This window comes from Clavelina lepadiformis, chromosome 5, assembly GCF_947623445.1.
Source record: "Clavelina lepadiformis chromosome 5, kaClaLepa1.1, whole genome shotgun sequence".
Classification (NCBI taxonomy): domain Eukaryota; kingdom Metazoa; phylum Chordata; class Ascidiacea; order Aplousobranchia; family Clavelinidae; genus Clavelina; species Clavelina lepadiformis.
This window is the reverse complement of record NC_135244.1, coordinates 833,958-861,754: the sequence shown is the minus strand read 5'-3', so window position 1 is coordinate 861,754 and position 27,797 is coordinate 833,958. Positions and strand designations below refer to the sequence as shown.

Here is a 27,797-nt window from a genome sequence, read left to right as displayed (position 1 = left end):
ATCACACAACTTCAAACGCAAACAACAACAACAAAACTGTTTCTTTTCACAACCGCTCCGCTGCCTGCGCCAGTGCCTACGTCACCATCAAGAAATCACTAATTAGGCAATAACAGCCTCGCGCACAAAAAGTGAGTTAACAAATTTTAAAGGTAAATTGATCACACACAGGAAGATTGAAAAAAGCTCCGAGCACAGAAACAAAATCATATATTCAAAGCACGGAGCCAGCACTGTTTAAAGCATGAAATGATTTCTAAATGTTTTAAACGATATGGTTTCTGCAGAAAAATATATGTTTTAAAGTAAAGGAATATTTTCACCGAATATCTAGATGCCTTAAAATTTTTATTAATGCGTATCATTGTTCATTTTAGAACAATTGTGTTTGATTTATGGAAGATTATTGCAACAAATAATATTTGGTTTCTGTTGTCATATATTCCGACAAATGATATTGCACAGAATTTGCCTCGGTTTTAGCGCTGGTTGTTTCATTCTAAACATTTTTAACGCAAAATGAAATAAACTTTAAACATTAACGCTCGGTTGCAAATAAACATTGAATAATAAGCTACTATTTTGAATAACTGTATTAAGGTAATAAGTAATAGGAATGTGTTTTAATGTTTTTTTCCGATCTTTTTTGTTTATTGTGATAGAACAATAGAACAACAACAATAACAATAAATGAACAGTAGCATAAAATAAAGGACAAAGCAAAATTAATAAAAAGAAAATCAAGAGTATGGTAGGTAAAGACCCCAATTACTTTAATGAAATCTTAATTCATTTTTTGTTTTTGCTGATTCTTTGCTTCGATTTTAGCGCTAGTTGTTTCATTTTAAACATTTTTAACGCAAAATAAAATAAATTTTAAGCATTATTGCTCAGTTGCAAATCAGTATTGAATAATAAGCTACTACATGGAACGACTGTATTAAGGTAACAATTTGTTTAAATCTATGTAGCCAACACAGTACTTTTGCATATAGCGCCCTCTTGAGGATAAAAATACTGAAACCGTAAAGTCTTAACGTGATTTCATTTCCATGATATTAAGAAATTATATCAGTAAAAACATACAAGATGATGCACACAGCGGTTGTCTTGTCCAAGTTCCTTTGCAGTTAATTGTCTGTAAGCCCTTCCAAAGGCCTATCTTAAACAATGCAAAGTAACATTTTTAAATTTGCATTTGCTTCTAAGCAAGCTTGGTCACTTAGATGAGTTTTTGTATCCCACCATCATATTTGACAAAACATTTATAAGAACTATCTGTTACGTAACATTCACATAACCTGAAGGGATCTAAAAGTCGATATGAGCAGTCACTCACTACACGTTTAAAAAAAAATGATCAACGCAAAATGTTTTTATTTTTGCAACTGGATCTACTTGATACAGCTCGAAAAAATATATTTGTTGGAGTCTTTTAACAAGATGAGCACCCTTTTTATTTCGACAAAATCACTGATTTCAATGTTGATTCTAACAGTTGCAGTATGACGTCAATGTCCTTGACAAGGTCTTACAGAAACGCATTGATTCGTACTTTGGAGAAAAAATATTTCAATTAAAAAATATTCTCTTACTTGTCGTTTATTAATTTTTGTAGCATCTGATAATTAAAACAAGATTTAACGATGATGCTTGTATTTTATTTTGCGGTTAACGGCAATAAAACGTAAAAAACCAACTCTAAAATCAGAAGAAAATCGTTGTCAAATAAAAACTCTTTAAAGCGGTTATAAAATATCTCGCTGCAATAAACTTTCATAAAATCAATTACGATTGTTTAAGATAAACAATAAATAACAAGAAAACCGGGGGGCAACTTGCTCTGTTAAATTAGCTCATTGGTGTCATCTTGCTGATCGCCTAAGACATAAATTACGTCACTAACGTCAAGTGGAGCCAATTCATTCGATTGGTCGATTTTGTTAATCAACTTTCCATCGAGATAGTGCGGCTCGTTTCCATCTAGCTGAGATGCATCTTGCCTGTGGATGAGTGATGGCGGTAATGCTACCACCGATGAGCTTGAAGTACTCTGTTGGTTCTGTTTGTTTCCTTCATGTCTCTTTTGCTTTAAACGATCTCTTCGACGTCTCCTGGTACAGGAATTAAACCAGTTTTGTACATGATGGAAAGGTAATACGAAGTGTATCCCCAGAGCAATTGCTCTTTCGTTACTAAGGTAGCGACTTTCGTCATAAGCTACTTGCAATCCGGCATTCTGTTCTTCTGAATACGCCCAACGTTTCCTGGATGGTTTTTCAGGTTCCTCTTCTAAATCTAGTAGACGTTTACCCGGTTATTATTAAAACATGTATATTGTCACGTCATTAAATCTCAAAAATATTACCTTGACTACATTCTGCAAGTTGTTCAGAACTTGCGCTGCTTGTTGATGGCAGCGAGTTTGCTGCTTCCGCGTTGACTTGTCCTTCATGCAACGAGGCAGGATTATTCAACACGTTCCAATACAGCAATACATACATACGGTGCATGTGCATGAGACATACCGGTGCTCTGGGTGTTTGATGCAAACGTTGGAAACTTTCTCTTTTTTGTCTTTTTGATTGATTTGCGTCTTATCTCAAACCACCGTTCAACCATCCATTCGGGTACATTGAGCGCATAAGAAATGTACTACAATCTCAAACGTTTGAGGCTTTCGGAGTAACCAAATTCATCCTCTAAAAAGTTCAGCTGCTTCATTGTAAAATCGATTTTATCTTGGCAGTCAAATGGACTTTCTTCAGCTGAAAAGCAATTGAAACATATTACCTGGATTTTAAAACTTGTTTTAATATCGCCAAATAAATTTACCTGGTGCAGAGTTGGTGAGCGAAGCCATGTCAGAATATGACGATGAAGCTGCTGCGTCATCACTAACCAGGCGTTGATGCGAAGATTGACCTTGGTAGGAGGAATGAATTCGATGCTGCTCGTCGAAGCTTCCTTGCCAATGCTTCATAATATTGGCAACGTCGCTTGTTTCAGGCTCATGTCGGTTAGATTCAAACCTCTTCATCCTAAACAGTTAAAAACGGTCAAGTAAGACAGACACATCCAAAAATATCGCCGATGGTACAACTCGTGTTCTCCTTCTATTGCTTTCTTTTTAGTTATAAGCTCCTTTGAAGTGAAAGAGTTCAAATGCCATAATATTTCAGATTTTCTATTTTCAAAGTCGCTGTAATCAGGGCGGTGTTGGACTTCTTTCTTCAACAACACTCCCTGCTGATTCGAAGACTGAGGTTGGATTGTTGTGTTTTGCTGGTCACTTGCTAAAGTAAAAACAATCGAGAAATATCAGTTGGTTTATAACAAATCTTTCAATATATTTTTGTTATACATTTACATACTCAGCGTGGTGTCGATGAATCGGTTGCGTTCATGTTCACTCTCAAGTGTATTGAATTGTTCCTTGGACAAAACCGTTCCGGTATCGTTTTTCTTTTTCTTTCTATCTGCTAAAACAAATGTAAATTTATCCTTTGACATCAAACACAGGTTTTAATCAAGGATCATAATATTTCTGCAAGATGAAAATCGTAAGCTAGGGGCTTTATTGTCTTGGAGTTCAGTTGAAGTGAAAAAGCACACTGGTAAGTTCTAACAGGTTGAAACTGACAACTAGCTAGGGAAAAACGGTGCAATTTTTCCATTAGTACTAGAAAATCTATCAACAATGCATCTTAGCAACAACAACAAATGTATCATCAAATACTTACACATTTTAATGATTTCTTCCAACTTCAAAACAAGGTTTCAGTGGGAAAATAACGAAACAATTTGCGTAAAGTCTTAATTTTTAACTGACTCGGCGCAGTCAGAACTTTAACTTAAGTAACATTTGTTACAACAAACAGAGTTTAGTTTTGTTGCTGAGTCTGATCAAACCTGATTATGAACTCAGTTTTCTAAAGAAACAATAATGTAAAATTTTGATAAAAGTTTCATGGCTTTAACATCCTCAGCACAAGCAAATCATAAACGTCTGTAAGTAAAAAGTAAAATCTTTAACAACAGGTTGAGGTGTGTGGTTTATTGCTCCGACCTGATTATGACATCACAAAACTGTCAGATTTATTGCTCTCCTTTTTATCTAAAAGAACTAGTCAAAAGTTCAAGCACCAGCGTTGCAGCACTTGTCGACAAACCCATCCTCATTTATGTCTGGCTCTGCAAGTTTCAAATTTTGCAAACTTTCTAAAGGTTCCAAACCATCACACAACTTCAAACGCAAGTAACAAAACGAAACTATTTCTTTTCACAACCGCTCCGCAGCCTGCGCCAGCACAAAATGGATTCTGCCTACGTCACCATCACGAAATCACTAATTAGGCAATAATAGCCTCGCGCATAAAAAGTGAGTTAACAATTTTTAAAGGCAAATTGATCACACACAGGAAGATTGAAAAAACGTTCCATGAACAGAAACAAAATCATGTATTCAAAGCACGGAGCCAGCACTGTTTAAAGCATGAAATGACTTTTAAATGGTTCAAGCGATATGGTTTCTGCAGAAAAATATATTTTTTAAAGTAAAGGAATATTTTCAACGAATATCTAGATGCCTTAAAATTTTTTATTAATGCATATCACTGTTCATTTTAGAACAATTGTGTTGGATTTATTGAAGGTTATTGCAACAAATAATATTTGGTTTCAGTCGTCTTATATAATGACAAATGATATTGCACAGAATTTGTCTCGATTTTAGCGCTAGCTGTTTCATTTTAAACATTTTTAACGCAAAATGAAATAAACTTTAAGCATTATTGCTCGGTTGAAATTCATTATTGAATAATAAGCTACTACATGGAACGACTGTATTAAGGTAATAATGCGTTTTAATTTATGTAGTCTACACAGTAGTTTTGATTATGGCGCCCTCTTGAGGATAAAAATACTGCAACCGTAAAGTCTTAACGTGATTTCACTTTCATGACATTAAGAAATTATATCAGTAGGAACATAAAAGATGATGCACACAGCAGTTTTTTCGTCCAAGTTCTTTTATGGTTAATTGGCTGTAGGCCCATCCAAAGGCCTATCTTAAACAATGCAAAGTAACATTTTTAAATTTGCATTTGCTTCTAAGCAAGCTTGGTCACTTAGATGAGTTTTTGTATCCCACCATCATAATTGCCAAAACATTTATAAGAACTATCTATTACGTTACATTCACATAACCAGAAGGGATCTAAAAGTCGATACGAGCAGTCACTCACTACACGTTTAAAGCCAAAATGATCAATGCAAAATGTTTTTATTTTTCCAACTGGATCTACTTGATACAGCTCAAAAAAATATATTTGTTGGAGTCTTTTAATAAGTTGCGCACCCTTCTTATTTCGACAAAATCACTGTTTTCAATGTTGATTCTAACAGTTGCAGTATGACGTCAATGTCCTTGACAAGGTCTTGCAGAAACGCATTGAATCGTACTTTGGAGAAAAAATATTTCAGTTAGAAAATATTCTCTTACTTGTCATTTTTTAATTTTTGTAGCATCTGATAATTAAAACAAGATTTAACGTTGAGGCCTGTATTTTATTTTGCGGTTAACGGCAATAAAACGTAAGAAACCAACTCTAAAATCAGAAGAAAATCGTTGTCAAATAAAAACTCTTTAAAGCGGTTATAAAATATCTCGCTGCAACCAGTTTCATAAAATCAATTAAGATCGCCCGAGATTAACAACGAATAACAAGAAAACCGGAGAGCAACTTGCGATGTTAAATTGGCTCATTGGCGTCATCCTGCCGATCACCTAAGACATGGATCACGTCATAGACGTCAAGTGGAGCCAATTTATTGGATTGGTCGATTTCGTTAATCAAAGTTCCATCGAGGTAGTCCAGCTCTTTCCCATCTTGTTGAAATGGATCTTGTCTGTGGATGTGTGATGACGGTAATGCTACCAACGATGAGCTTGAAGTACTCTGTTGGTTCTGTTTGTTTCCTTCGTGTATTTTCTGCTTTAAGCCAGCTCGACGTTTCCTGGTACAGGAACGAAACCAGTTTTCTACACGATGGAAAGGTAATACGAAGTGTATCGCCAGAGCAATTGTTCTCTCGTTAGTAAGGAAGCGACTTTCATCATAAGCTACTTGCAATCCGGCATTCTGTTCGTCTGAATATGCCCAACGCTTCCTGGATGGTTTTTTAGGTTCCTCCGCTAAATCTAGTAGACGTTTACCCGGTTATTATTAAAGCATGTAAATTGTTACGTCATTAAATCTCAATAATACCCTGACTGCGTCTTGACTACTACTACTACTGTCCTTTATGCAACGAGGCGGAATTATTCAACACGTTCCTATACAGCACTACATACATTCGGTGCATTGTACATGAGACATACTTGTGCTCTGGGTGTTTGATGCAGACGTTGGAAACTTTCTCTTTGTTGTCTCTTTCATTGATTTGCGTCTTTTATCAAACCACCGTTCAACCATCCATTCGGGTACTTTGAGCGCACAAGAAATGTGCCACAATCTCAAAGGTAGGAGGCTTTCGAAGTAACCAAATTCGTCCTCTAACAACTCCAGCTGCTTCATTGTAAAATCCTGATCTCGACAGTCAAATGTAATTTCTTCAGCTAAAAAACAACTGGAAAATATTACCTGGATTTACAACTTATTTTAACATCGCCAAATATATTTACCTGGTGCAGAGTTGGTGAACGAAGCCAGGCCAGAATATGACGATGAAGCTGCTGCGTCATCAATAACCTGGCGTTGATGCGAAGATTGACCGTGGTAGGAGGAATGAACTCGATGCTGCTCGTCGAAGCTTCCTTGTGTATGCTTCATAATATTGGCAGCGTCGCTTGTTTCAAGCTCATGTCGGTTGGATTCAATCCTCTTCATCCTAAACTAGTAAAAACGGTCAAGTAACATAGAGATATCCAAAAATATTGCCGGTGGTACAACATGTGTTCTCCTTCTATTGTTTTCTTTTTAGTTATAAGTTTCTTTGAAGTGAAGGAGTTCAAATGCAATAATATAGCAGATTTTCTTTTTTCGAAGTCGCTGTAATTAGGGCTTTGTTGAACTTCTTTCTTCCGCAACACTCTCTGCTGATTCGAAGACTGAGGTTGGATTGTTGTGTTTTGCTGACTACTTGCTGAAGTAAAAACAATCGAGAAATATCAGTTGGTTTATAGCAAATCTCTTAATAAATTTTTGTTACACAATTACATACTCGGCGTGGTGTCGGCAACAGCAGCTTGGCCAGATCTTGAGCTGTTTCCTTGTGACGTCATAATTTTCGAACCAACTCCATTGAGACTTGGAAACGTCATGTAATGCTGGGGTTTCAAGTAAAGGTTATGCGGTAAACCCCCGCCCACGTGCGGATATTGGAGAAGATCATCGTAGAAGTCATTTAAGCCAGAGTCAGTCGCATGTGCTGCAGGACTTGCAGTTAATCTACTGAAGTCAAGAGGCTGAAGTCTTGGCAGAGGTTTCGCTGTTGTAAACAACGATGAGCTTGACGAAGCGTATTCGCTGAGGTTATTTGAGTTTGGTCGTAGCTTAGCTTTTTCTCTGGCTTTATACTCGTCATTTGCGAGACGATCAAGAAACCATTCTCTGATATCACGTAAGTCCACATTGAATTCCTCAGCCAATTGTATTTGCCTATCTATGCTGATGTATTGGTTGCGTTCATACTCAATCTCAAGTATCTTGATTTGTTCCTTGGATAAAACCTTTCCGGTATCGTATTTCTTTTTCCTTCGATCTGCTAAAATAAATGTAAAATTATCCTTTGACATCAAACACAGCTTTTAATCAAGGATCATAATATTTCTGCAAGATGAATATCGTAAACTGGAAGCTTTATTGTTTTGGAGTTTCGTTGAAATGAAAAAGCACACTGGTAAGTTCTAACAGGTTGAAACTGACAACTAGCTAGGGAGAAACGGTGCAATTTTTCCATTAGTGCTAGAAAATCTAGCAACAATGCATCTGAGCAACAACAACAAATATATCATCAAATACTTACACATCTTAATCATTTCTTCCTTAACTTCAAAACAAGGTTTCAGGGTGAAAATAACGAAGCGTTTTGCGTAAAATCTTAATTTTTAACAGACTCGGCGCAGTCAGAACTTTAACTTAAGTAACATCTGTTACAACAAATAGAGTTTAGTTTTGTTGCTGAATATGATCAGACATGATTATGAACTCAGTTTTCTAAAGAAGCAATATTGTAAAAGTTTATTAAAAAATTACAAAGCTCTAGCATTCTCAGCACAAGCAAACCTTAAACGTATGTAAGTAAAAAGTAAAATTTTTAGCAACAGATTGAGGTGTGTGGTTTATAGCTCCGACCTTATTATGACATCACAAAACTGTAAGATTTATTGCCTTGCTTTTTATCTAAAAGAACTAGTCAAAATTTCAAGCACCAGCGTTGCAGCACTTGTCGACAAACCCATCCTCATTTATGTCTGGCTCCGCAAGTTTCAAACTTTGCAAACTTTCTAAAGGTTCCAAACCATCACACAACTTCAAACGCAAGTAACAAAACGAAACTATTTCTTTTCACAACCGCTCCGCAGCCTGCGCCAGCACAAAATGGATTCTGCCTACGTCACCATCACGAAATCACTAATTAGGCAATAATAGCCTCGCGCATAAAAAGTGAGTTAACAATTTTTAAAGGCAAATTGATCACACACAGGTTGATTGTAAAAACGTTCCATGAACAGAAACAAAATCATGTATTCAAAGCACGGAGCCAGTACTGTTTAAAGCATGAAATGACTTTTAAATGGTTCAAGCGATATGGTTTCTGCAGAAAAATATATGTTTTAAAGAAAAGGAATATTTTCACCGAATATCTAGATGCCTTAAAATTTTTTATTAATGCATATCACTGTTCATTTTAGAACAATTGTGTTTGATTTATTGAAGGTTATTGCAACAAATAATATTTGGTTTCAGTCGTCTTATATAATGACAAATGATATTGCACAGAATTTGTCTCGATTTTAGCCCTAGCTGTTTCATTTTAAACATTTTTAACGCAAAATGAAATAAACTTTAAGCATTAATGCTCGGTTGCAAATAAATATTGAATAATAAGCTACTACATTGAACGACTGTATTAAGGTAATAAGTAATAGGAATTCGCATTCGAATGCATTCGCATTCGAAATTCGAATTCGGAATATAATAGGAATAGGAATTCGGAATCGCCTCGATTTTAGCGCTGGTTATTTTATTTTAAACATTTTTAACGCAAAATGAAATAAACTTTAAGCATTATTGCTCGGTTGAAATTCATTATTGAATAATAAGCTACTACATGGAACGACTGTATTAAGGTAATAATGCGTTTTAATTTATGTAGTCTACACAGTAGTTTTGATTATGGCGCTCTCTTGAGGATAAAAATACTGCAACCGTAAAGTCTTAACGTGATTTCACTTCCATGACATTAAGAAATTATATCAGTAGGAACATAAAAGATGATGCACACAGCAGTTTTTTCGTCCAAGTTCTTTTATGGTTAATTGGCTGTAGGCCCATCCAAAGGCCTATCTTAAACAATGCAAAGTAACATTTTTAAATTTGCATTTGCTTCTAAGCAAGCTTGGTCACTTAGATGAGTTTTGTATCCCACCATAATAATTGCCAAAAAATTTATAAGAACTATCTATTACGTTACATTTACATAACCTGAAGGGATCTAAGATTCGATAAGAGCAGTCACTCACTACACGCTTAAAGCCAAAATGATCAATGCAAAATGTTTTTATTTTTCCAACTGGATCTACTTGATACAGCTCAAAAAAATATATTTGTTGGAGTCTTTTAATAAGTTGCGCACCCTTCTTATTTCGACAAAATCACTGTTTTCAATGTTGATTCTAACAGTTGCAGTATGACGTCAATGTCCTTGAAAAGGTCTTGCAGAAACGCATTGAATCGTACTTTGGAGAAAACATATTTCAATTAAAAAATATTCTCTTACTTGTCGTTTTTTAATTTTTGTAGCATTTGATAATTAAAACAAGATTTAACGATGATGCTTGTATTTTATTTTGCGGTTAACGGCAATAAAACGTAGGAAACCAACTCTAAAATCAGAAGAAAATCGTTGTCAAATAAAAAATCTTTAAAGCGGTTATAAAATATCTCGCTGCAACCAGCTTTCATAAAATCAATTAAGATCGTCCAAGATAAACAACAAATAACAAGAAAACCGGTGGGCAACTTGCTCTGTTAAATTGGCTCATTGGCGTCATCTTGCTGATCACCTAAGACATGGATCACGTCATAGACGTCAAGTGAAGCCAATTCATTGGATTGGTCGTTTTCGTTAATCAAATTTCCATCGAAGTATTGCGGTTCGTTCCCATCATGCTGAGACGGATCTTGCCCGTGGATGTGTGATGACGTCAATGCTACCACCGATGAGCTTGAAGTACTCTGTTGGTTCTGTTTGTTTCCTTCGTGTCTTTTCTGCTTTAAGCCAGCTCGACGTCTCCTGGTACAAGAACCAAACCAGTTTTGTACACGATGGAAAGCTAATACGAAAAATACCGCCAGAGCAATTGTTCTCTCGTTACTAAGGTAGCGACTTTCATCATAAGCTACTTGCAATCCGGCATTTCTTCTATGTGTACTACAGCAGGTAGACATATTTAGCATTGTTGAAATAAAAGTTTTTGTAAAACCAATTAAGTTTTAAAAACATGGATTTTTCAGCAAAAAGCACTCGATCCAGATGTGAAAACTAGATAGAATTTTCATTGGAAAAAATGATGATTTTAAAAGATGCAATTTGTTGCTTCTCCCTTCATTGCAGATTGACAGGGATCACAAAGAAACTTAAAGCATCCAAACGTTTTGTTCAACCGAAATTTGAGGTACTGTAAACTTCAGAGTTTTCGGAACGAAAATCAGAATATAAAGCCCGGATTAAAGACGCCGACATGCATGCAAGAAAGAAGCTCCTTGTTTCATCACTTCGAGTTGCAGTTCAAGTCCAATAACGTTGTCATTGTCAAAAGTTGACTACTGTTATCATGCAATTAATAGCTTTGTGGCTCCAAATAACGACACCATAGCTAACTTAAATGATCATCATGAAGGCGGTAACACGCAAAAATAAAATTATGTGTTGCTTTAAAACTTTTATTAATGCGTGACATTGTTTATTTTAGAGCAATTGTGTTTGTTTTATGGAAGCTTATTGCTTCAAATAATGTTTGGTTTCTGTTGTCATATACTCTGACAGGTAATATTGCAAAGAATTCATGTCGATTTTAGCGCTAGTTGTTTCATTTTAAACATTTTTAACGCAAAATGAAATAAACGTTAAACATTAATGCTCGGTTTTCAAATAATTATTGAATAATAAGCTACTACATGGAGCGAATGTATTAAGGTAACAATTTGTTTAAATGTATGTAGCCAACACAGTACTTTTGCAAATGGTGCCCTCTGGAGGATAAAAATACTGAAATTGTAAAGTCTAAACGTGGCTTCACTTCCATGATATTAAGAAAATATATCAGGAAAAACATACAAACTGATGCACACAGTAGTTTTCTCGTCCAAGCTCCTTTGCACTTAATTGGCTGTAGGCCCATCCGAAGGCCTATCTTAAACAATTCAAAGTAACATTTCTCAATTTGTATTTAATTCTAAATAAGCTTGGTCACTTAGATGAGATTTTGTATCCCACCATCATAATTGCCAAAACATTTTAAGAACTATCTATTACGGTACATTCACATAAACTGAAGGAATCTAAAATTCGACGTAAGCAGTCACTCACTACACGTTCAAAGCCAAAATGATCAACGCAAATTGTTTTTATTTTTGCAACTGGATCTACTTGATAGAAATCAGAAAGAAAGATAGAAATAGAAATAGAAAAAGATAGAAATCAGAAACAAAAACCTTTGCTGGAATCTTCGAGCAAGTTGCGACCTTCTTATTTCGACAAAATCACTGCTTTCAACGTTGATTTTAATAGTTTCTTCTTGACAATATTGCATCTTGTATAATCCAGAGTACTTTTTCATCAATATCGAAATCCTTGACAAGGTCTCTGTAGCAGTTAATAGTTGCACCAGTATTTAACGATGATGCTTGTATTTTATTTTGCGGAAAACGGATATAAAACGTAGAAAACCAACTCTAAAATCAAAAGAAAATCGTTGCCAAATAAAAATTCTTTACAGCGGTTATAAATTATCTTGTTGCAACAAGCTTTCATAAAATCAATTAAGATCGTCCAAGATAAACAATGAATAACAAGAAAACCCGGGGGGCAACTTGCTCTGTTAAATTGGTTCATTGGCGTCATCTTGCTGATCACCTAAAACATGGATCACGTCATAGACGTCAAGTGGAGCCAATTCATTGGATTGGTCGATTTTCTTAGTCAAATTTCCATCGAGGTAGTCCAGCTCATTCCCATCTTGCTGAGATGGATCTTGTCTGTGGATGTGTGATGACGGTAATGCTGCCAACGATGAGCTTGAAGTACTCTGTTTATTTTGTTGTATTTTGTCAAGTCTCTTCTGCTTTAAGTAAGCTCCTCGACGTGTCCTGGTACGATTGTGAAACCAGTTTTCCACTCGTCGTACAGGTATTACGAAATATATCGCCAGAGCAATTGTTCTCTCGTTAGTAAGGAAGCGACTTTCGTCATAAGCTACTTGCAATCCGGCATTCTGTTCGTCTGAATATGCCCAACGCTTCCTGGATGGTTTTTTAGGTTCCTCCTCTAAATCTAGTAGACGTCTACCTGGTTATTATTAAAAGAAGTAAATTGTTACGTCATTAAATCTCATTAATATCCTGACTACGTCTTGACTACTACTACTACTACTACTACTACTGTTCTTCATGCAACGAGGCGGGATTATTCAACACGTTCCTATACTGCAATACATATATACGGTGTATGTACATGAGGCATACCTGTGCTCTGGGTGTTTGATGCAGACGTTGGAAACTTTCTCTTTGATGTCTGTTTGATTGATTTGCGTCTTATCTCAAACCACCGTTCAACCATCCATTCGGGTACTTTGAGTGCACAAGAAATGTACCACAATCTCAAAGGTTGGAGGCTTTCCCAGTAAACAAATTCATCCTCCAAAAAATCCAACTGCTTCATTGTAAAATCCTGATCTCGACAGTCAAATGGAATTTCTTCAGCTGAAAAATAACTGGAAAATATTACCTGGATTTTAAAACTTACTTTAATATCGCCAAATATATTTACCTGGTGCAGAGTTGGTGAACGAAGCCATTTCAGAATATGACGATGAAGCTGCTGCGTCATCACTGACCTGGCGTTGATGCGAAGATTGACCGTGGTAGGAGGAATGAATTCGATGCTGCTCGTCGAAGCTTCCTTGTGTATGCTTCATAATATTGGCAGCGTCGCTTGTTTCAAGCTCATGTCGGTTGGATTCAAACCTCTTCATCCTAAACAATTAAAAACGGTCAAGTAACACAGACACATCCAAAGATATCGCCGGTGGTACAACACGTGTTCTCCTTCTATTGCTTTCTTTTTAGTTATAAGTTCCTTAGAATGAAGGAGTTCAAATGCGATAATATATCAGATTTTCTTTTTTCAAAGTCGCTGTAATCAGGGCGGTGTTGAACTTCTTTCTTCCGTAAGACTCCCTGCTGATTCGAATACTGATGTTGGATTGTTGTGTTTTGCTGACTACTTGCTGAAGTAAAAACGATCGAGAAATATCAGTTGGTTTATAGCAAATCTCTTAATAAATTTTTGTTACACAATAACATACTCGGCGTGGTGTCGGCAACAGCAGCTTGGCCAGATCTTGAGCTGTTTCCTTGTGACGTCACACTTGTCGGACCAACTCCATCTAGACTTGGAAACGTCATGTAATGGTGGAATGGAAAGTAAGACGTCGGACTAGAGTCGACAGACTGAAGTCCTGCCACAGGTGTCGCTGTTGTAAACAACGATGAGCTTGGAGAAGCGTTTTCGTTGAGGTTAATTGAGTTTGGCGGTAGCTTAGTTTTCTCTCTGGCTTGATATTGGTCATTTGAACGACGTTCAAGAAACCATCCTGTAATCACATATACTTTCACATTGAATTCCTCAGCAAGTTCTTTCTGTCTATCAAAGCTGATGTATTTGCTGCGTTGATACTCATTCTCAAGTATCTTGATTTGTTCGTTGGATAAAACCGTTCCTGTATCGTGTTTCTTTTTCTTTCTATCTGCTAAAATAAATGCAAAATTATCCTTTTACATCAAACACAGCTTTTAATCAAGGATCATAATATTACTACAGGTCGAATATTGTAAGCTGGGAGTTTATTTTTCTTGAAATTTTTTTGAAGTGAAAAAGCACAATGGTTAGTTCTAACAGGTTGAAAAACTGAGTTAGGGAGGAATAGTGCAATTTTTCATTTAGTGTTCGAACATCTAGCACCAATGAATCTTAGGAACAACAACAACAAATATATTAAATAACCAGTAACATCAAATATTTTCAACAAATACTTACACATTTTTAAGATATCTGCCTAACTTAAAAATAATTTTCCCGGGGGAAAATGTCGAATCGTTTTATGTAAAATCTTGGTTTTTAACAGTCTCGGCACAGTCAGAACTTTAACTTAAACAAAACATAAAATCTGTAGCAACAGGTTGAGGTGTGAGGTTTACTGCTCAGATCTGATTATGACATCATAAAATCCAAAAGAACTAGTCAAAATTTCAAACACCTGCGTTGCAGCACTTGTCGACAAACCCATCCTCATTTATGTCTGGCTCTGCAACTTTCAAACTTTGCAAATATTTAAAGGTTGTAAACCATCACACAACTTCAAACGCAAACAACAAAACGAAAACTGTTTCTTGTGAAAACCGCTCCGCAGCCTGCGCCAGTACAGATTGGAATCTTCCTACGTCACCATCACGAAATCACTAATTAGGCAATAATAGCCTCGCGCATAAAAAGCGAGTTAACAATTTTTAAAGGCAAATTGGTCACACACAGGATGATTGACGTCAAGCACGTCATCCTGCGCATCTCTGGGCTCTCCCAACTAATGTTATACCAATTCTGCTGTTATAAGGTTCCGGTTTTCTTCGTATGGAAACTTAATAATTCGGGTTTAAAGGTACTTAATTTTTTCTTCGCCATAAAACATGAATATTTTAAGCATAGTAGAAATAACTTAGCAGACGAATCAATTGGAAAAGATGTATTTCATGAATATTACCCAAATTACTGGAACCAATTTAAACAATGACGGTGATTTAAACAGTGATTTATACAGTGTTGACATCAACACATAAGATTTTGTTTATCATTCTATATGAAGATTTTACGACTTGAATAATAAAAAAAACAATAATCGTTATTCTATAGGCCTATACACAGTATATATAGTCCTATACACAGTATATATAGGCCTACTGCTGTTGTTATAGGCCTATACACAGTATATATAGGCCTACTGCTGTTGTTATAGGCCTATACACAGTATATATAGGCCTACTGCTGTTGTTGTTTCAATGATAAATGTTTATCTTTCTAAAGCATTACAGTAGTCGATTATCGGCAGAAGAAATTAAATCTGTATCTGAGTCAAGCAGCAACAATGTTAGACGTTTGGAATTATTTTCTATTTTGGCATCGTTTCTGCTTTTTAGTGGCTGTGGGCAATTTCCCTTTAAAGATGTTACGCATCAGTTCGATGAACCTAAAGACTCCCTGTCCCTATATTTAAGAGGATGCAGTTCGAAAATCTAATCGCTAAATTGGCCGTATGTAGTGCTGTTTTTTTTTCTTGCTTTCAGACCTTCAAATCAGATATTTATCAACTTTAGCGTTGTGCGAAAATAGGGAAAGTTTGTTTACCCGCTCGTCACCAAAGACCAGCTGGGAATGACGAGCCACGCGTAAAATTGGCCACAATCCACAATACTTGATTTTTTTGTAATTGCGGTATCTCTGATATTTTGACCAATCTTTTTAATAAGTAAAGAAACCTTAAATTCATCGTTTTTCAAGTAAGTCTCTCTGGGCTGTTGGTAATTTTGAACTGAGCTGAACATTTGTTTTACAGATTTGAAGTTTAACTTTCGTTCACATTCTTACTGAGAAACTATGTTGTAAATTTATTTCCCTGGAAGCGTCTTCAACCGTTCACAGAAGAATCCGAACCAATGAAAGTTTTTAAACCTATTGACTTAGTTCATAACGATCAGTTACAGTAGTATGAAGGTTAGAAAGTTGTTAGAATGCATTACAGCTATTTATAACAATCAGTATGATGCTAGTGGTGAAGTAGAATGAGTTAAAATTATTGATGATTCGTGGACACTTCAACTGTTATCGCCGATTGGATCTTGCGCTTTCTTTCGTTACAAAAGTAGCATTTGTGGAACGGACAACATTTTATGCTACAGTACAATCAAACACAATTTAAAATTGACTTGTTGCGTTTAGTGACAAAACCCTTACCATATGTGTAGTATTTTGTTGTAAAATGATACGACTTTCAGTTGTGTGATATAGTCTTTTCAATATGAGCAGAATCTGGGAAGCTGAATGGCCACAATACAAATAGAAATGGTTGCGCATCGATCGATATAAACGTAGAACAATGGTGGAAAGTTTACTTTCATAGCAAACACGATGTATTGTTACTGGCGTAGCACATACAATGTAGAAATAGCTACTAGAGCAAATTGCTTGGAATGTTTGGTATAGAAAGGGACTTTTCATGGCAGGATCCATCCATGATCGTAAACAAGCTAATGCGCGTTGCTACAAGTAGGTTATATATAGCTGATATAGGTCGCGAGTGCTTTGGTCAGATAGCACAGAAGGTGGTCTCAGAATACTAACTGAGTTGACTTGAAACAGCGGTTACAAGTATAAGGTTAAAGGCCGATATTGATAAAACTTATCCAATAGAAATAGGAATTAAACTTGATATTTTTGCATTTTCTGTGTTACCGTTGATATTTGTTGCATATAATTGAATTACTGTGTCTAGGATTAGGCATTACATGTTAATAACAAAAATTCATCCAATTGTAGGCCATGTGTTGAATAACAAAGAAGCATATGTCGACTCATAATGCACCAATTTTTCGACTTGAGCAGCAAGTTCTAGAATATTTTTTTAATATTTTTTATTATTGTTTGCTAAATTTTGTATTTTTCCGTTCTCTTGTTCTCAGTGTGCTTTGAATGTACAGAGGACACTGTACAGCCTTCGTGCCAAAGCATCAAAGCACAGAAGGTTACTGCCACGAATAAGTAAATATATTTTACAGTGCTCAGAGGCAATTCAATTTCACTCTTCTGGAGCGTTGTGAGTGAAAATTGCTTTGAAACGTTTGTGTGAGCTTTGGGTATCAGATGACGTATGCTGCTATATAGAGAAAGGCGTCGTGACCAAGCTTTTGTGTTTTTGTCACTGCTCATCCTGACATTAAAAATTGCGAGGGTTGCTTCTGCTTAACGGTTTGTTCATTGCGACCGAGCTTACAACATAAAGACTTCGGTGTTGCACGAAACCTTCGAGCCATTAAATAACGTCGTTGCGAGGTTAGTTTTCAGTTAAACGTCTAGTCTGGCTTGCTATTAAATACCGGTAATTCATACGATTAAGTTATGTCTAATTATAATATTGTTCCCTTCGCAATTCACTTTCGTGAACTTGTTCCAGTAAATTATTATTGGAAGTAGTTAGGTTAACTTCTGCTCTGTACTTTTGATCCAACATAATCTTCGAGTAGAAGGCTAGAACAAAATCATTCAAGCGTAGCATGACGTGTTTAGAGAAAGTTTTAGGGAGGGGATACACCAGGCTTGGCTCTCATCTTATACACATCCTAGGCGAAACTCACTGCGAGCTTCACGTGATAAATTGATCCTGTCGATCAGGGCTTCAGGCTTAGCTTTGTGCATTAGTTAAGGGTTTTGTTGCAGACTTTATCAATTGCAATTTATTTTTTGTGTCCGCTTTTTCAGTGTAAGTTCTTTTTTGTAACCAGCACAAACTATGAATGAAAATGTGAACGGTGAACAAACTATGCCATGCGGTGCGATCAACCGCAACACCAGCATCGAGAATAGTCGCATTGATAATGGTATCATTGGTGCAGAGCAAGTCAATCTAGCAGATGTCATAATACAAGGTAAAGTGAAATGATCGTAATATTTCTTCAGTGTCTTTTTTAATTTTTCTTTATCATTCAACCAAAAAATTGAAAATTAGCCTAATCCAAGTTGTTTATTGGCTACTCGGTTAGTAAGCAAGGTGCCGAAAAAACGATGTCATAATTTATTTCTGTTTGTCGCAAAGTTCGCTGGGCAAAGTTCAAGTCAATTATTAACTGATTGTCATAACAGGGCTGGTGGTCAATGTAACAGTTCCACCACTGGAACAAAACGAAAACATCAGTTCCTTTGACAATTGCGGTTAGTTTGCTTCATTATGTCGTCACAATAATCTTCGTATGCCGTCAAAACTAACATTGATTAACAACATGACTGGTTCCGATGTCAATTTAATCGTCTTTCTTTAGAGGAACTTGCCATAAAGGAAATCGTCAAACTTCATTTTCATCACCTTAAAGACAGAGACTTGCAGCTACAGGGAGTCGATGTTTCGGATGACAGCGCCATCCCCATTGTGCATCCAACTATCACCGAAATATCCTACTACGGCGGTGACGCAGCCCCGACTAAGGAAGAATACAACCCTGTTGACCGAATCTCTAAACATCAAAACAAACGCGCCGGGAAAGAAATCAAGCTTGAGGATTTGCTTAATGAAGAGAATTTATCTCGTTTTGTCAGCCTCGTTGGCTATCCTGGCTCCGGAAAAACCGTTTGTAGTAAACGGTTGGCCAGGTCTTGCACATGGCCTAATCGAGTGTGTTTTTACTTGCGTTTAATGGATATGAACTACAAGGACAAACTAACACTACAAGAACTACTGATTAACAAGCTGTATCCTGGTCTTGCAAAGGCCACCTGTGATAATGCATTTTCCTGGCTGAAGAAACACAATCACAACATTGTGTTGATCCTGGACGGCTTTGACCAGGCTGAGTTCACAATTTGCAGCAACCCATCAAAGGAAGCGTACGACAAACCCCAACCAGTCCAAGACCTGATCGCCAACCTCTGCAACAAACACTTTCTCCCAAACTGCAAGCTGATCGTTACTTCCCGGCCGCATTCTCTCATTTTCCTGCCCAAGCAGTTGAGACCGAGCACAACTTACTTTGTCGGTGACATGACGTTCGACTCCATGAAGCGGCTCTTCTACGCCTACGCCGGTACCAAAGCAGATGAGGTATGGAGTCACCTGAACAACAACGAGCAACACCTGGTGCCTCTTTGTCACAATCCTCTGATGCTTCAACTGATCATCTCAGCTTGTCTTCATCAAGCTTCCTCTTCGAGGATTGGGAACACACTCACACTGGTTTTCCATACAGTCATGGAGAACCTCAAACACAGCGACAACCACCGAAGCATGGAAGGTTTTCAGAAATTAGCTCTCCAAATCGGGAAGCTCGCATTTCTCGCCACGAGCCATAACACGGTCGTCATCACCCCCGAGCAATTGAGAGAAGTTGGGTTGGATCCTGGCACAGTGCAGGATATAGTGATCCAGCTGGTAACTTACAGGGGTTTCATCAACAACAGAGTGTTCGATGGAGACACAAGGCTCTACTTCTGCCACCAAACCTTCCAGGAGTGGTTCGCGGCTTTACACATCGTCCATTACATGGCAATGGAAGAATTTGAAGAGTTTGTAAAAAATGAGCTCTTTAAGGACCACTGGATGGTCGTACGACGATTTGTGTGCGGATTGCTGATTAACTTGGGACCCAACGAAGGTATTTGATCTATTTTGCTTTCTATTGATGATTAAGATTTTGTAACTTCAACATGGATAGTGCGCATTGCAACTGATTTCTTTGTAAAACATTTCAAGCATCCGAGAGTTTTCCTGCAAAGAGGAGCTTTTTATCTAATGTACTTACTGAGAAGTTGACCAACATCTCTCCTCACCAGCTGTCCTCAGGTAAATACTTGTCTAATACCCGGAGCAAGACAAAGCAGACAATTATAAAAGATGAAGTGGAGTTCATCAACTTTGCTTTAAGCTCAGGTGGAGCAGAAAACCTTGTGCATCGTCATCAGTTGTTTGATCTTTATGGCTGTGTCTCAGAGGGAAATAGTGTGTCTATGGCAAGCACGGCAGCAAAATGCTTCCCTACGAGATTACAGATGTCAAGTCTGGTCTTGGGCGCCAATCAAGTCACCTCTCTTTGCTTCGTCTTACAGCGAGTCACACACAAGCTGGAATGGCTCGGTCTCTCCCTCTGTGAACTGAAGATCAATTTATTTCGAAGGATTGCTTCGGTCATAAAAGACATGAGACCAGGACAAGTAAGATGCAAATTTGCTTATTTGCACTCATTTTAAATCAACCGCATCGATGTTTCTGGTCCAAAACTTTATGCAATTTCATTGTCGTGGTTTTGTCGCCTCCTCAGATAGGAAGAATGATCATAGATTACAACGACCTCGACACCATCAACTTTGATGACGTAATTGGCTTGCTGAGGGTTGTGACGGATCGTTTGAGCATGATTTATTGCTTCACTGACGGTCGTGGAGGAAGGAAACGACCAAATGAGGAAGAGAAAGAGAAAATCCAAGATGCTTTGAACAACTTGGAAAACCCGGTATAACCATGATGCTTATTTCTTTTTGCTTATCTTATATATCTATATATTTATATATATATTTATATAATGTTCCTGGTGTTCTCCAATTGTAAAATCCATTCCACCACTTTAAACATTTTGAATAATTTTGTTTCAGAACTTAAAGGTTTGGGTTGGAGACGACCGCCCTTTCTGCAAAAACAACTGAACTCATCACCGCACCACTGCTCAGCACATGTTAATGTCATTTTTATTCTGCGCAATGTTTATTGCTGTCGTATTTGTGTCTGTCTTGTAATTTTTCAATCCGAGCGTTTTATTGTGCTGCAACCTTATACCCATAAAATGCCTGATAATAAATCGTTTTGGTCATTTTCCAGACAATCCTCGGTTCGCTATGAGCAATAATCTGCAAAAGTTAGTTCTATTGTAATACGTGCACTTTTACCCATTTTAAAACCTAATATGGTCTGCGCTTACTCTCGCTCTGTGTACGACATAATGAGCATTGTTTCAGTTCCTTTCGTTTCTTTCTATTTAACTATGTACAAACTGTACAAAAAAGCGTAGGCGTGAGAAATAAGAAATAATAGAAAATTGAAATTTACAGAGATTCGATAGTTTTGTTTGTTGTGTTGATTTTTGAGCCAGTTTTCCCAATACGCCAAATCCGGATTCGTAAGACTTAAAAATGTGACATTTTTAAACATTCCCCCAAGAACAATAGAATCTTGTCTTATAGCGACCGCTTACTTCTGTATTTTTAGTTGTTTTGTGATATTTGTTTTCTTCTCAGAGCAGAAGTGCAAATTCTTAGACTCAAAATAAAACCCCAACCCAACCTCGCTTCACCGCTTGAAGTTGCTTGAAAGAATGTAATTTATTTATTTTGAGTCTTTGTATGAATGTCATACATGCCATTATTACGCCAATGTATGCGCAATATATCATTACGCCAATATTCACAAGACGCTGGAGTAGCAAGGTAACACACAACCGGTAGTTAATAATTTATAAGAAGAGCCTACAAGGCGTTGGCTTGTCCTCATTTTGACTTGTACATTGTCTCTTGAGACTCTGCGTGGTCATTAATGGTGGGTTAGAAGCAAACGGATATTGGCCCTCAGTTTGCTTTCTACTGCTGATAAGAGCCGATAATGAAAATATTTTGGACAAATAACTTGTGAAAGTGAACGGCCTCGACGTGAAAAGCGTCATGTTTTCTTCAAGTCAATATAAAATTTTAACAGAAAGCCGAGTTAAAACAATCATTTGTCAATCACTTTCAAAAACACTAAAATTAAAGCATTTTGTTCGGTGACACCTGCGACATATTCACAAAAATATGTCGGGTTTAAGGTTTGCCGGTAACCAACGAAAAGTGGTCATCAACCGAATCAAATCAAAGTTACATGATCCCTCGGTCAGACTTATTTCACACAGAAAAAAAATTAATCTACTACAAACATGAACTTCCTCTTGATATGTTTATTTAGGCCGACATCTCTGTTAGAGAAATTCCACGATGACGTTTTTGCTGTTGTTGAGAAAGAAAATACTGTTCACAGAAAAAAACAAAGAAAATATTTCATAAACTTTTCTACGTTTTCAAGTCCTGGTGAATTTTGATCAGCTGTACCCGAAGATGTTGGCTAGGATTATATTGTTTCTATTGTTTGCTGAAGAAACGAAAAACAGAAAATAGGTGGGGAATACCCAAAGCAGGATTGAGAAGAGAAAAATGATCTCCGAGCAAAGTTACAAGAATTTTCCATGAGAATGTGTCTGAAGTAAAGTTTTAGCTAACATGGTGGCTCGTTGGAAAGGACATATGCGCTACACACTGGATACAGCAAAACAACGTTTTTAATGTGATTTTTAAGACACTTGGGGTTTGATCTGTGGTGTTTAGGGGTTGATATGTACGGTCGCATAAGGTGGGGTCTGAAGTTCGCAAAAGCACTTACTGGTTTGTAGCCAACGTTTTGCGTAAATAAAGGCTAACTTTGCATATATCAATGGCTAGGAAACAGATTTGACTTTGATAAACCCAAAAAGTTTTTTGAGCCTTCTAAGTTTGGAATACTAATCACTGCACTTTACAATACATTTCGGAAGTGTGCGGGTTGCAATGCTATTTGCACAAAATGTCTGCTATTAAGTCAAATTAAGTCATTGCAATTTTTACTGTTCACTTTTGACTGCCAGGACCTGGTCTATTCTTGGCCTCACTGGACCAACATAACTTTGTTATGGTAATGTAAGTTATGGTTCACTTCCCTGGAGTGTTGACTTGCAGCCTGAGGACAAGTGTGGTTCTTTGACCATTGATGAACACACACCCTCTTAATTAGGTCACAAAGGATGGTTTATTAGTATTTTTGTTAGCAAGCTACATATTGTAAATGATTTAACTCTAAGTAGATACTAATCGTTTATACAGTAGATATATATGACCTCGGTTTTCAATTGAAGAGAGAATAAAGTGACGAGTTTCTTAAAATAAAGTCGTTTACAGTTTACATTGTCGATTATTCCACCCACATTCTTTCGATGCTGACGGCGCCGTGCGCATGAAAGAACTTAATGTCGGTCCAAGATCGATGGCGATGCGCGTAATTGAGGAGATGAGCATCGTCGAGGTAGACACGGAAACCTCCTTCGTTTACCGAGAATTTCAGCTAAAAACAACAATAATTATTGTTAAATGTAATCAGCATTTCATGGTCGTTGTGGTTTTCAGTAAGAACAACACATTACCACCTTTGGAGTCCTACATAGGTTATACAAATGCAACCGTTAAGATGCTGTGTTGTCATAATGATATGTTAAGACGCTGCTTGAACCACACAAAAAAAGTTCATTTTGAAATAATTGTATCACACCAATACATCACAAAGGCATAACGAAGCCTGAACGACTTCCGCGTATTCAAAGCGGAATCTACAGCAACGTGGATAAACTGGCCCAGTCAAGCTAATCATGGTCACCTTAAATTGTCGGTTAAGAGCAAACGGGTACGGGACACCTAGATCCCTTTCTTCATGACCCCAGGCCCCGTTCGCGAAAGTATTTCGGACAATCCAATTCTGACTTGGCATCGCCTTGAAATGTAGGTTTAAGAAATCCGTCGAAAGAAAAAGATTAATCACAAACCTGCATGAAAATATTCAGCTTTTGTAAAAATCGAAAAAGTTTCAAACGTCAAAACTTGATATGGCTTGCCCTTACCACTGGTCCGCTGTCGGTTTGCCAATAATCACCACGGAATGTCCAATGAAGGAGTCAAAAGGAAGACGAATGTGTGACCCCTTCATAAGAAAGATCTTTCATTTTCATTTCCAAATATGGTACAATACATACCAGATTGGGTGTTAAACCAACTTTAATGTTATATTTATGGCTACGCAAGCGATTACCATTAATAAACAGAAGCAATAAATACCCAAAATTTTCTTTCTCCTGGAGATGAAAAGTCACAGAATTCCAAACGACAACTGCATCCAATATAAGCAGATGTTTCGTAGAACCCGTTTGTACGATCCGGTGCATTAACTTCAGAACAATTCGTTGGCTTCTCTGAAATTACATCTACTTTATTCACCGAATTACTTGCGTGAAAACAACGTCACTTAATCAGTTATAAAACAAAATTACGATAATTACTTCTGAGAGCTTCTAGTTGTTGCTGCAAGGAAACCAACTGACCTGCAAAACCTCACAATTTAAGTATTGTGACGACACAAGTTCCTCACATCTCAGCTAAGCTCTACCATTTAATCACATCCACATGCACATGCACATCAAGTGGATGCGTGTATACCAGTATATACGTAACAATGTGTTTCTGAGCATATCTTGTTAGTGAGGCGTAAAAAACAAAATTTACTTTTGATAAAGTCCACTTCATTGTCATCAGCCACCCCTGGTTCTCCTTTTGACCCTTTCAATCCAACAGGACCCCTTTTTCCGGGAATCCCCTGTATTGGGACAACATTTTGCTCTTGGTCTGACCTTCTGCATGTGAAGGAATCTTGGCCGATGCATGTCGCCACCAAAAAACTTATCAATGATAAACTCAAATGCATTTCGCTTTGTTACTATTAGGCACTGATTAGAAACAATTTTCGAGTAGTCTTACTAAACTATTTTAATCTTGCTAAATACACACGAAATTATATTTACAGCACATTAAAATACGAAATTTTTATTATTTAGTTGCTGGTTCAAATTGATTTGTCAAATTGATAAAATAAAATGCATTAACACACTGAAAAGCCTTTGTATCGAGAAAACAACTTTAAATTTTACTCTGCAAGTTAACTTGATACAAGCTGCTTGTATGCCCTATGCTTGCAATAATAATGTTTCCTTCCGTGTCGTATGTCCGTGTTAATATAAGCTGCATAAGCAAAATCGCATCAACTGCGTAATGCGTATGAGCCGAAAATTGTTCTGGTTTTATCAATGTGCTGACAAGCTATTTTCATGAATAATTCTTACAACAATGTCGTGACCGTTTTGGTTACTGAACATTGTTGACAAATTTAAAAGAAGCATCGCGCTGTGGGATTGCGTCACATGCATTAACCACGTCTTGCAGTGGTAATTTATTTGATCATGATATGATATGATATGATAGTCATTGAACATGTGATTTGTTTTGACTTCATGAAAACACAAGAACGGGACAAAGAAAATATGAAGGAGACGTTCACATCTTTTCGTAGACGACATCGCTCAAGTTGTTCAGAATAATAATTATTGCATTCAGAAGATTATACAGAATTGAAGTTTATTTTTGCGGTCTTGTGCGTGGAACATCAAATATAGTTGCAAATTATGGAAATGAACAATCAAGTTCCTGCCGAAAAATAATTTGGAATTGAATAAACTAATTACATAAAAGAAATTAAAATGAAACTCCAGTTTCAAAAAAGCTGCTTTCAGAGTCAAACGTGCTTGAATGTCCACGTGACAAGATTCTGACTTTCAATTCGCGACTCGTTCGTGAAATGCCATCTATGCTCCTCCAACACGTCCGATAATTTCACGAAAAGTGAATTTTCGACAAAACCTCGCATCTTGGCTGAAGGGTAATTTCGAGATTTTATTTCGCAATATGTCGATCCTCTTTCAACGGTCACCTTCTGGTTTTCACTACAAGCTAGTTCGTTGATCGCGGTTTCAATACTTTCTTTTAGATCGCCAGTCAACTCAGACGATGCAGATAGTAAGCCTACAGCGCTCTTGTTGTGCACATAATCAGCACCGTTCCACGGAAAACATTTCATAGTAATGCGCAGGAAAGGCATCGCAAGTAATTTGTAAGTTTGTTGTTTTATAACCTTATACCTGTATAATTAGAATCACAAAAATCACTCCCTTATCTGTATTCCATATGTAATTAATACTTTGTCACATTTTATGCAAAACAACTTGTCAGTATGTCTTGCGTCCTGCTGGTAATAATAATTAATCTGACATTTTTCTCTTAAACAAAGGAAACATGGAGGTTGTTATGAAAACATAAACCAAATATCACTCCCCATCAACCTCGACTTTGATAATTCTAAAATAAATCTCATACAGTATTTTGAGTGTATTTTGCTTAGATATAAGACCTTGTGTCTCATTGATAGCTACACATTATATTAAAGCAGCTGGTCTAGTTAGCCCCCAGCTACTCAAATAGTGACGTCAACTGCTTTTGTATTTCTGCGCTAGACTGAAAGCAACTTTTTAACTTAAACCTACTAACGTTCTGCTTCTAAATTCTATGCTGACATGTGCCCACTGTGTCGAACATTCCAGTCAAATATACGAGTATCAAGTGGACATGTGGTGTGTTCAAACATATACTCGCTCTAGAATCTAGATATTGGTTAGATTTCTATTATGAGAGTTTTTCCTCTAACGACTATTTGCGTTATTGATGATTTACGTCAGTTTTGTTTGCTTGTTCTCTATAACAGGGCGACTGCGCTAGTCGCTTTCACTTTGGGCGAGGCATGTTAGTTATTCATGTTAGCGCATTATTTTTACGTGCATTGTTACAATTATTAATCATTCATCAACGCATGAATATTTTGCCCAGTAGCAATATAATCTCTTATAAGGAAATGTAAAACTTCAGTTTGAATCTGTACTTGCTTTCAGCAATTTGCGATGGGCCTTACATATGTTATTGATTGACGGGCAGTTAAAAATAATTTTGCAATCGGAGCTTTCATTTTGGATAGGCCACGCCCCTCTGTCATTAAAATCGACTAGAATTGTTGTCGTTTGGCGAACGTTAACTCGTGATCAGTGATTCCATATCTCTTTATAGCGGCATACCCTAAGTTTCGAAGAAGGGATTTCCCCAACGTAGAGACTCACATTACCAGGAAATGTCAGATTGATGCAGCGAGAACACAAGATCTCGGTCACGTGCAGGCTTCTACGTCACGTACAGGCTGTTTCTGAAAGGCAGTGCCGTTGCAATTATGACATCAAATTAAAAATTAAAATATATCATCATCAATATATCATATAATGTATATGTTATAAGTTTATATAATTATTAAGCTATTGTATATATATAATATTTTGTTCGACAATTAAAATAATAATCAAGTGAAAAACGTAATGAATGTATGTTTGAGGCAGCCATAACAGAAGTTGTGGATTGTTTTACATTCTAAGCACTGTTGACATATTTTAGGAGGCATCACGCTGTGCAACTTTGTCATATGCATTGGTCACGTCTTGCAGTGTTTGTCTGTAGTGCCCAAAGTACTGTGAAAAGAAAATGGTTTGTCCTCATGAAACCCTTATCACGAATATTCCCATGACTTTTTCACAAACGTGTTTCTAAATGACGTCGTTGCACGTAATTGCATTTAGTTCATGACGTGGAAATGGGAATTCCCTCACCTTCATTTCGTTTATTTGCGGACGACGTAAGTATAAGATTTACCAAGGGTTATAACAACATAATTGATTTTTGAAAATTATTTGTTTTCGAAAAACCTTTACAGCTCATTCAAAAGACGTTCTCTC

The 27,797-nt window shown here is 36.9% G+C and overlaps 7 protein-coding genes across 13 annotated transcripts; 1 reads left to right on the top strand and 6 right to left on the bottom strand.

Annotated features, from left to right (window-relative positions):
* Positions 1–1,645: 1,645 nt before the first annotated feature.
* LOC143460977 (uncharacterized) lies at positions 1,646–4,002 on the bottom strand. 3 transcript variants are annotated; one of them, XM_076958686.1, is made up of 7 exons: positions 3,744–4,002; positions 3,375–3,482; positions 3,128–3,296; positions 2,836–3,041; positions 2,529–2,768; positions 2,369–2,449; positions 1,646–2,298 (listed from the first exon to the last, which is right to left on the bottom strand). In XM_076958686.1, the coding sequence occupies exons 1-5, from the start codon at positions 3,745–3,747 to the stop codon at positions 2,656–2,658; spliced, it is 600 nt and encodes a 199-aa protein (XP_076814801.1). In that variant the 5' UTR covers positions 3,748–4,002; the 3' UTR covers positions 1,646–2,298; positions 2,369–2,449; positions 2,529–2,655. The 3 variants fall into 3 exon arrangements, with proteins under 3 accessions (XP_076814801.1, XP_076814802.1, XP_076814800.1); XM_076958687.1 differs by having other exon boundaries at positions 3,375–3,479; XM_076958685.1 differs by lacking the exons at positions 2,836–3,041; positions 3,128–3,296; positions 3,375–3,482; positions 3,744–4,002 and having other exon boundaries at positions 2,529–2,646.
* A 1,545-nt stretch (positions 4,003–5,547) lies between these two features.
* On the bottom strand, positions 5,548–6,890 carry LOC143460971 (uncharacterized). Its single transcript, XM_076958679.1, has 3 exons — positions 6,686–6,890; positions 6,383–6,619; positions 5,548–6,202 (listed from the first exon to the last, which is right to left on the bottom strand). The coding sequence occupies exons 1-3, from the start codon at positions 6,888–6,890 to the stop codon at positions 5,754–5,756; spliced, it is 891 nt and encodes a 296-aa protein (XP_076814794.1). The 3' UTR covers positions 5,548–5,753.
* Positions 6,887–8,154, bottom strand: LOC143460972 (uncharacterized). Its single transcript, XM_076958680.1, has 3 exons — positions 8,029–8,154; positions 7,225–7,767; positions 6,887–7,146 (listed from the first exon to the last, which is right to left on the bottom strand). The coding sequence occupies exons 1-3, from the start codon at positions 8,039–8,041 to the stop codon at positions 6,887–6,889; spliced, it is 816 nt and encodes a 271-aa protein (XP_076814795.1). The 5' UTR covers positions 8,042–8,154.
* Positions 8,155–12,084: 3,930 nt separating this feature from the next.
* Positions 12,085–13,604, bottom strand: LOC143460070 (uncharacterized). 2 transcript variants are annotated; one of them, XM_076957437.1, is made up of 3 exons: positions 13,276–13,604; positions 12,972–13,208; positions 12,085–12,795 (listed from the first exon to the last, which is right to left on the bottom strand). In XM_076957437.1, the coding sequence occupies exons 1-3, from the start codon at positions 13,478–13,480 to the stop codon at positions 12,329–12,331; spliced, it is 909 nt and encodes a 302-aa protein (XP_076813552.1). In that variant the 5' UTR covers positions 13,481–13,604; the 3' UTR covers positions 12,085–12,328. The 2 variants fall into 2 exon arrangements, with proteins under 2 accessions (XP_076813552.1, XP_076813553.1); XM_076957438.1 differs by having other exon boundaries at positions 12,085–12,780.
* Positions 13,466–14,676, bottom strand: LOC143460071 (uncharacterized). Of its 2 annotated transcripts, none has more exons than XM_076957439.1 (3): positions 14,545–14,676; positions 13,814–14,257; positions 13,466–13,735 (listed from the first exon to the last, which is right to left on the bottom strand). In XM_076957439.1, exons 1-3 carry the CDS (start codon positions 14,546–14,548, stop codon positions 13,575–13,577), a joined length of 609 nt encoding a protein of 202 aa, XP_076813554.1. In that variant the 5' UTR covers positions 14,549–14,676; the 3' UTR covers positions 13,466–13,574. The 2 variants fall into 2 exon arrangements, with proteins under 2 accessions (XP_076813554.1, XP_076813555.1); XM_076957440.1 differs by having other exon boundaries at positions 13,814–14,254.
* A 1,442-nt stretch (positions 14,677–16,118) lies between these two features.
* Positions 16,119–21,599, top strand: LOC143461169 (protein NLRC5-like). 3 transcript variants are annotated; one of them, XM_076958986.1, is made up of 8 exons: positions 16,119–16,272; positions 18,057–18,200; positions 18,415–18,483; positions 18,591–19,916; positions 20,015–20,104; positions 20,192–20,472; positions 20,580–20,771; positions 20,911–21,599. In XM_076958986.1, exons 2-8 carry the CDS (start codon positions 18,065–18,067, stop codon positions 20,959–20,961), a joined length of 2,145 nt encoding a protein of 714 aa, XP_076815101.1. In that variant the 5' UTR covers positions 16,119–16,272; positions 18,057–18,064; the 3' UTR covers positions 20,962–21,599. The 3 variants fall into 3 exon arrangements, with proteins under 3 accessions (XP_076815101.1, XP_076815102.1, XP_076815100.1); XM_076958987.1 differs by lacking the exon at positions 16,119–16,272 and adding an exon at positions 17,465–17,607; XM_076958985.1 differs by lacking the exon at positions 16,119–16,272 and having other exon boundaries at positions 18,038–18,200.
* A 1,511-nt stretch (positions 21,600–23,110) lies between these two features.
* Positions 23,111–25,099, bottom strand: LOC143459818 (galectin-8-like). Its single transcript, XM_076957108.1, has 6 exons — positions 24,643–25,099; positions 24,420–24,461; positions 24,199–24,332; positions 23,985–24,064; positions 23,744–23,909; positions 23,111–23,434 (listed from the first exon to the last, which is right to left on the bottom strand). The coding sequence occupies exons 1-6, from the start codon at positions 24,839–24,841 to the stop codon at positions 23,285–23,287; spliced, it is 771 nt and encodes a 256-aa protein (XP_076813223.1). The 5' UTR covers positions 24,842–25,099; the 3' UTR covers positions 23,111–23,284.
* Positions 25,100–27,797: the final 2,698 nt, after the last annotated feature.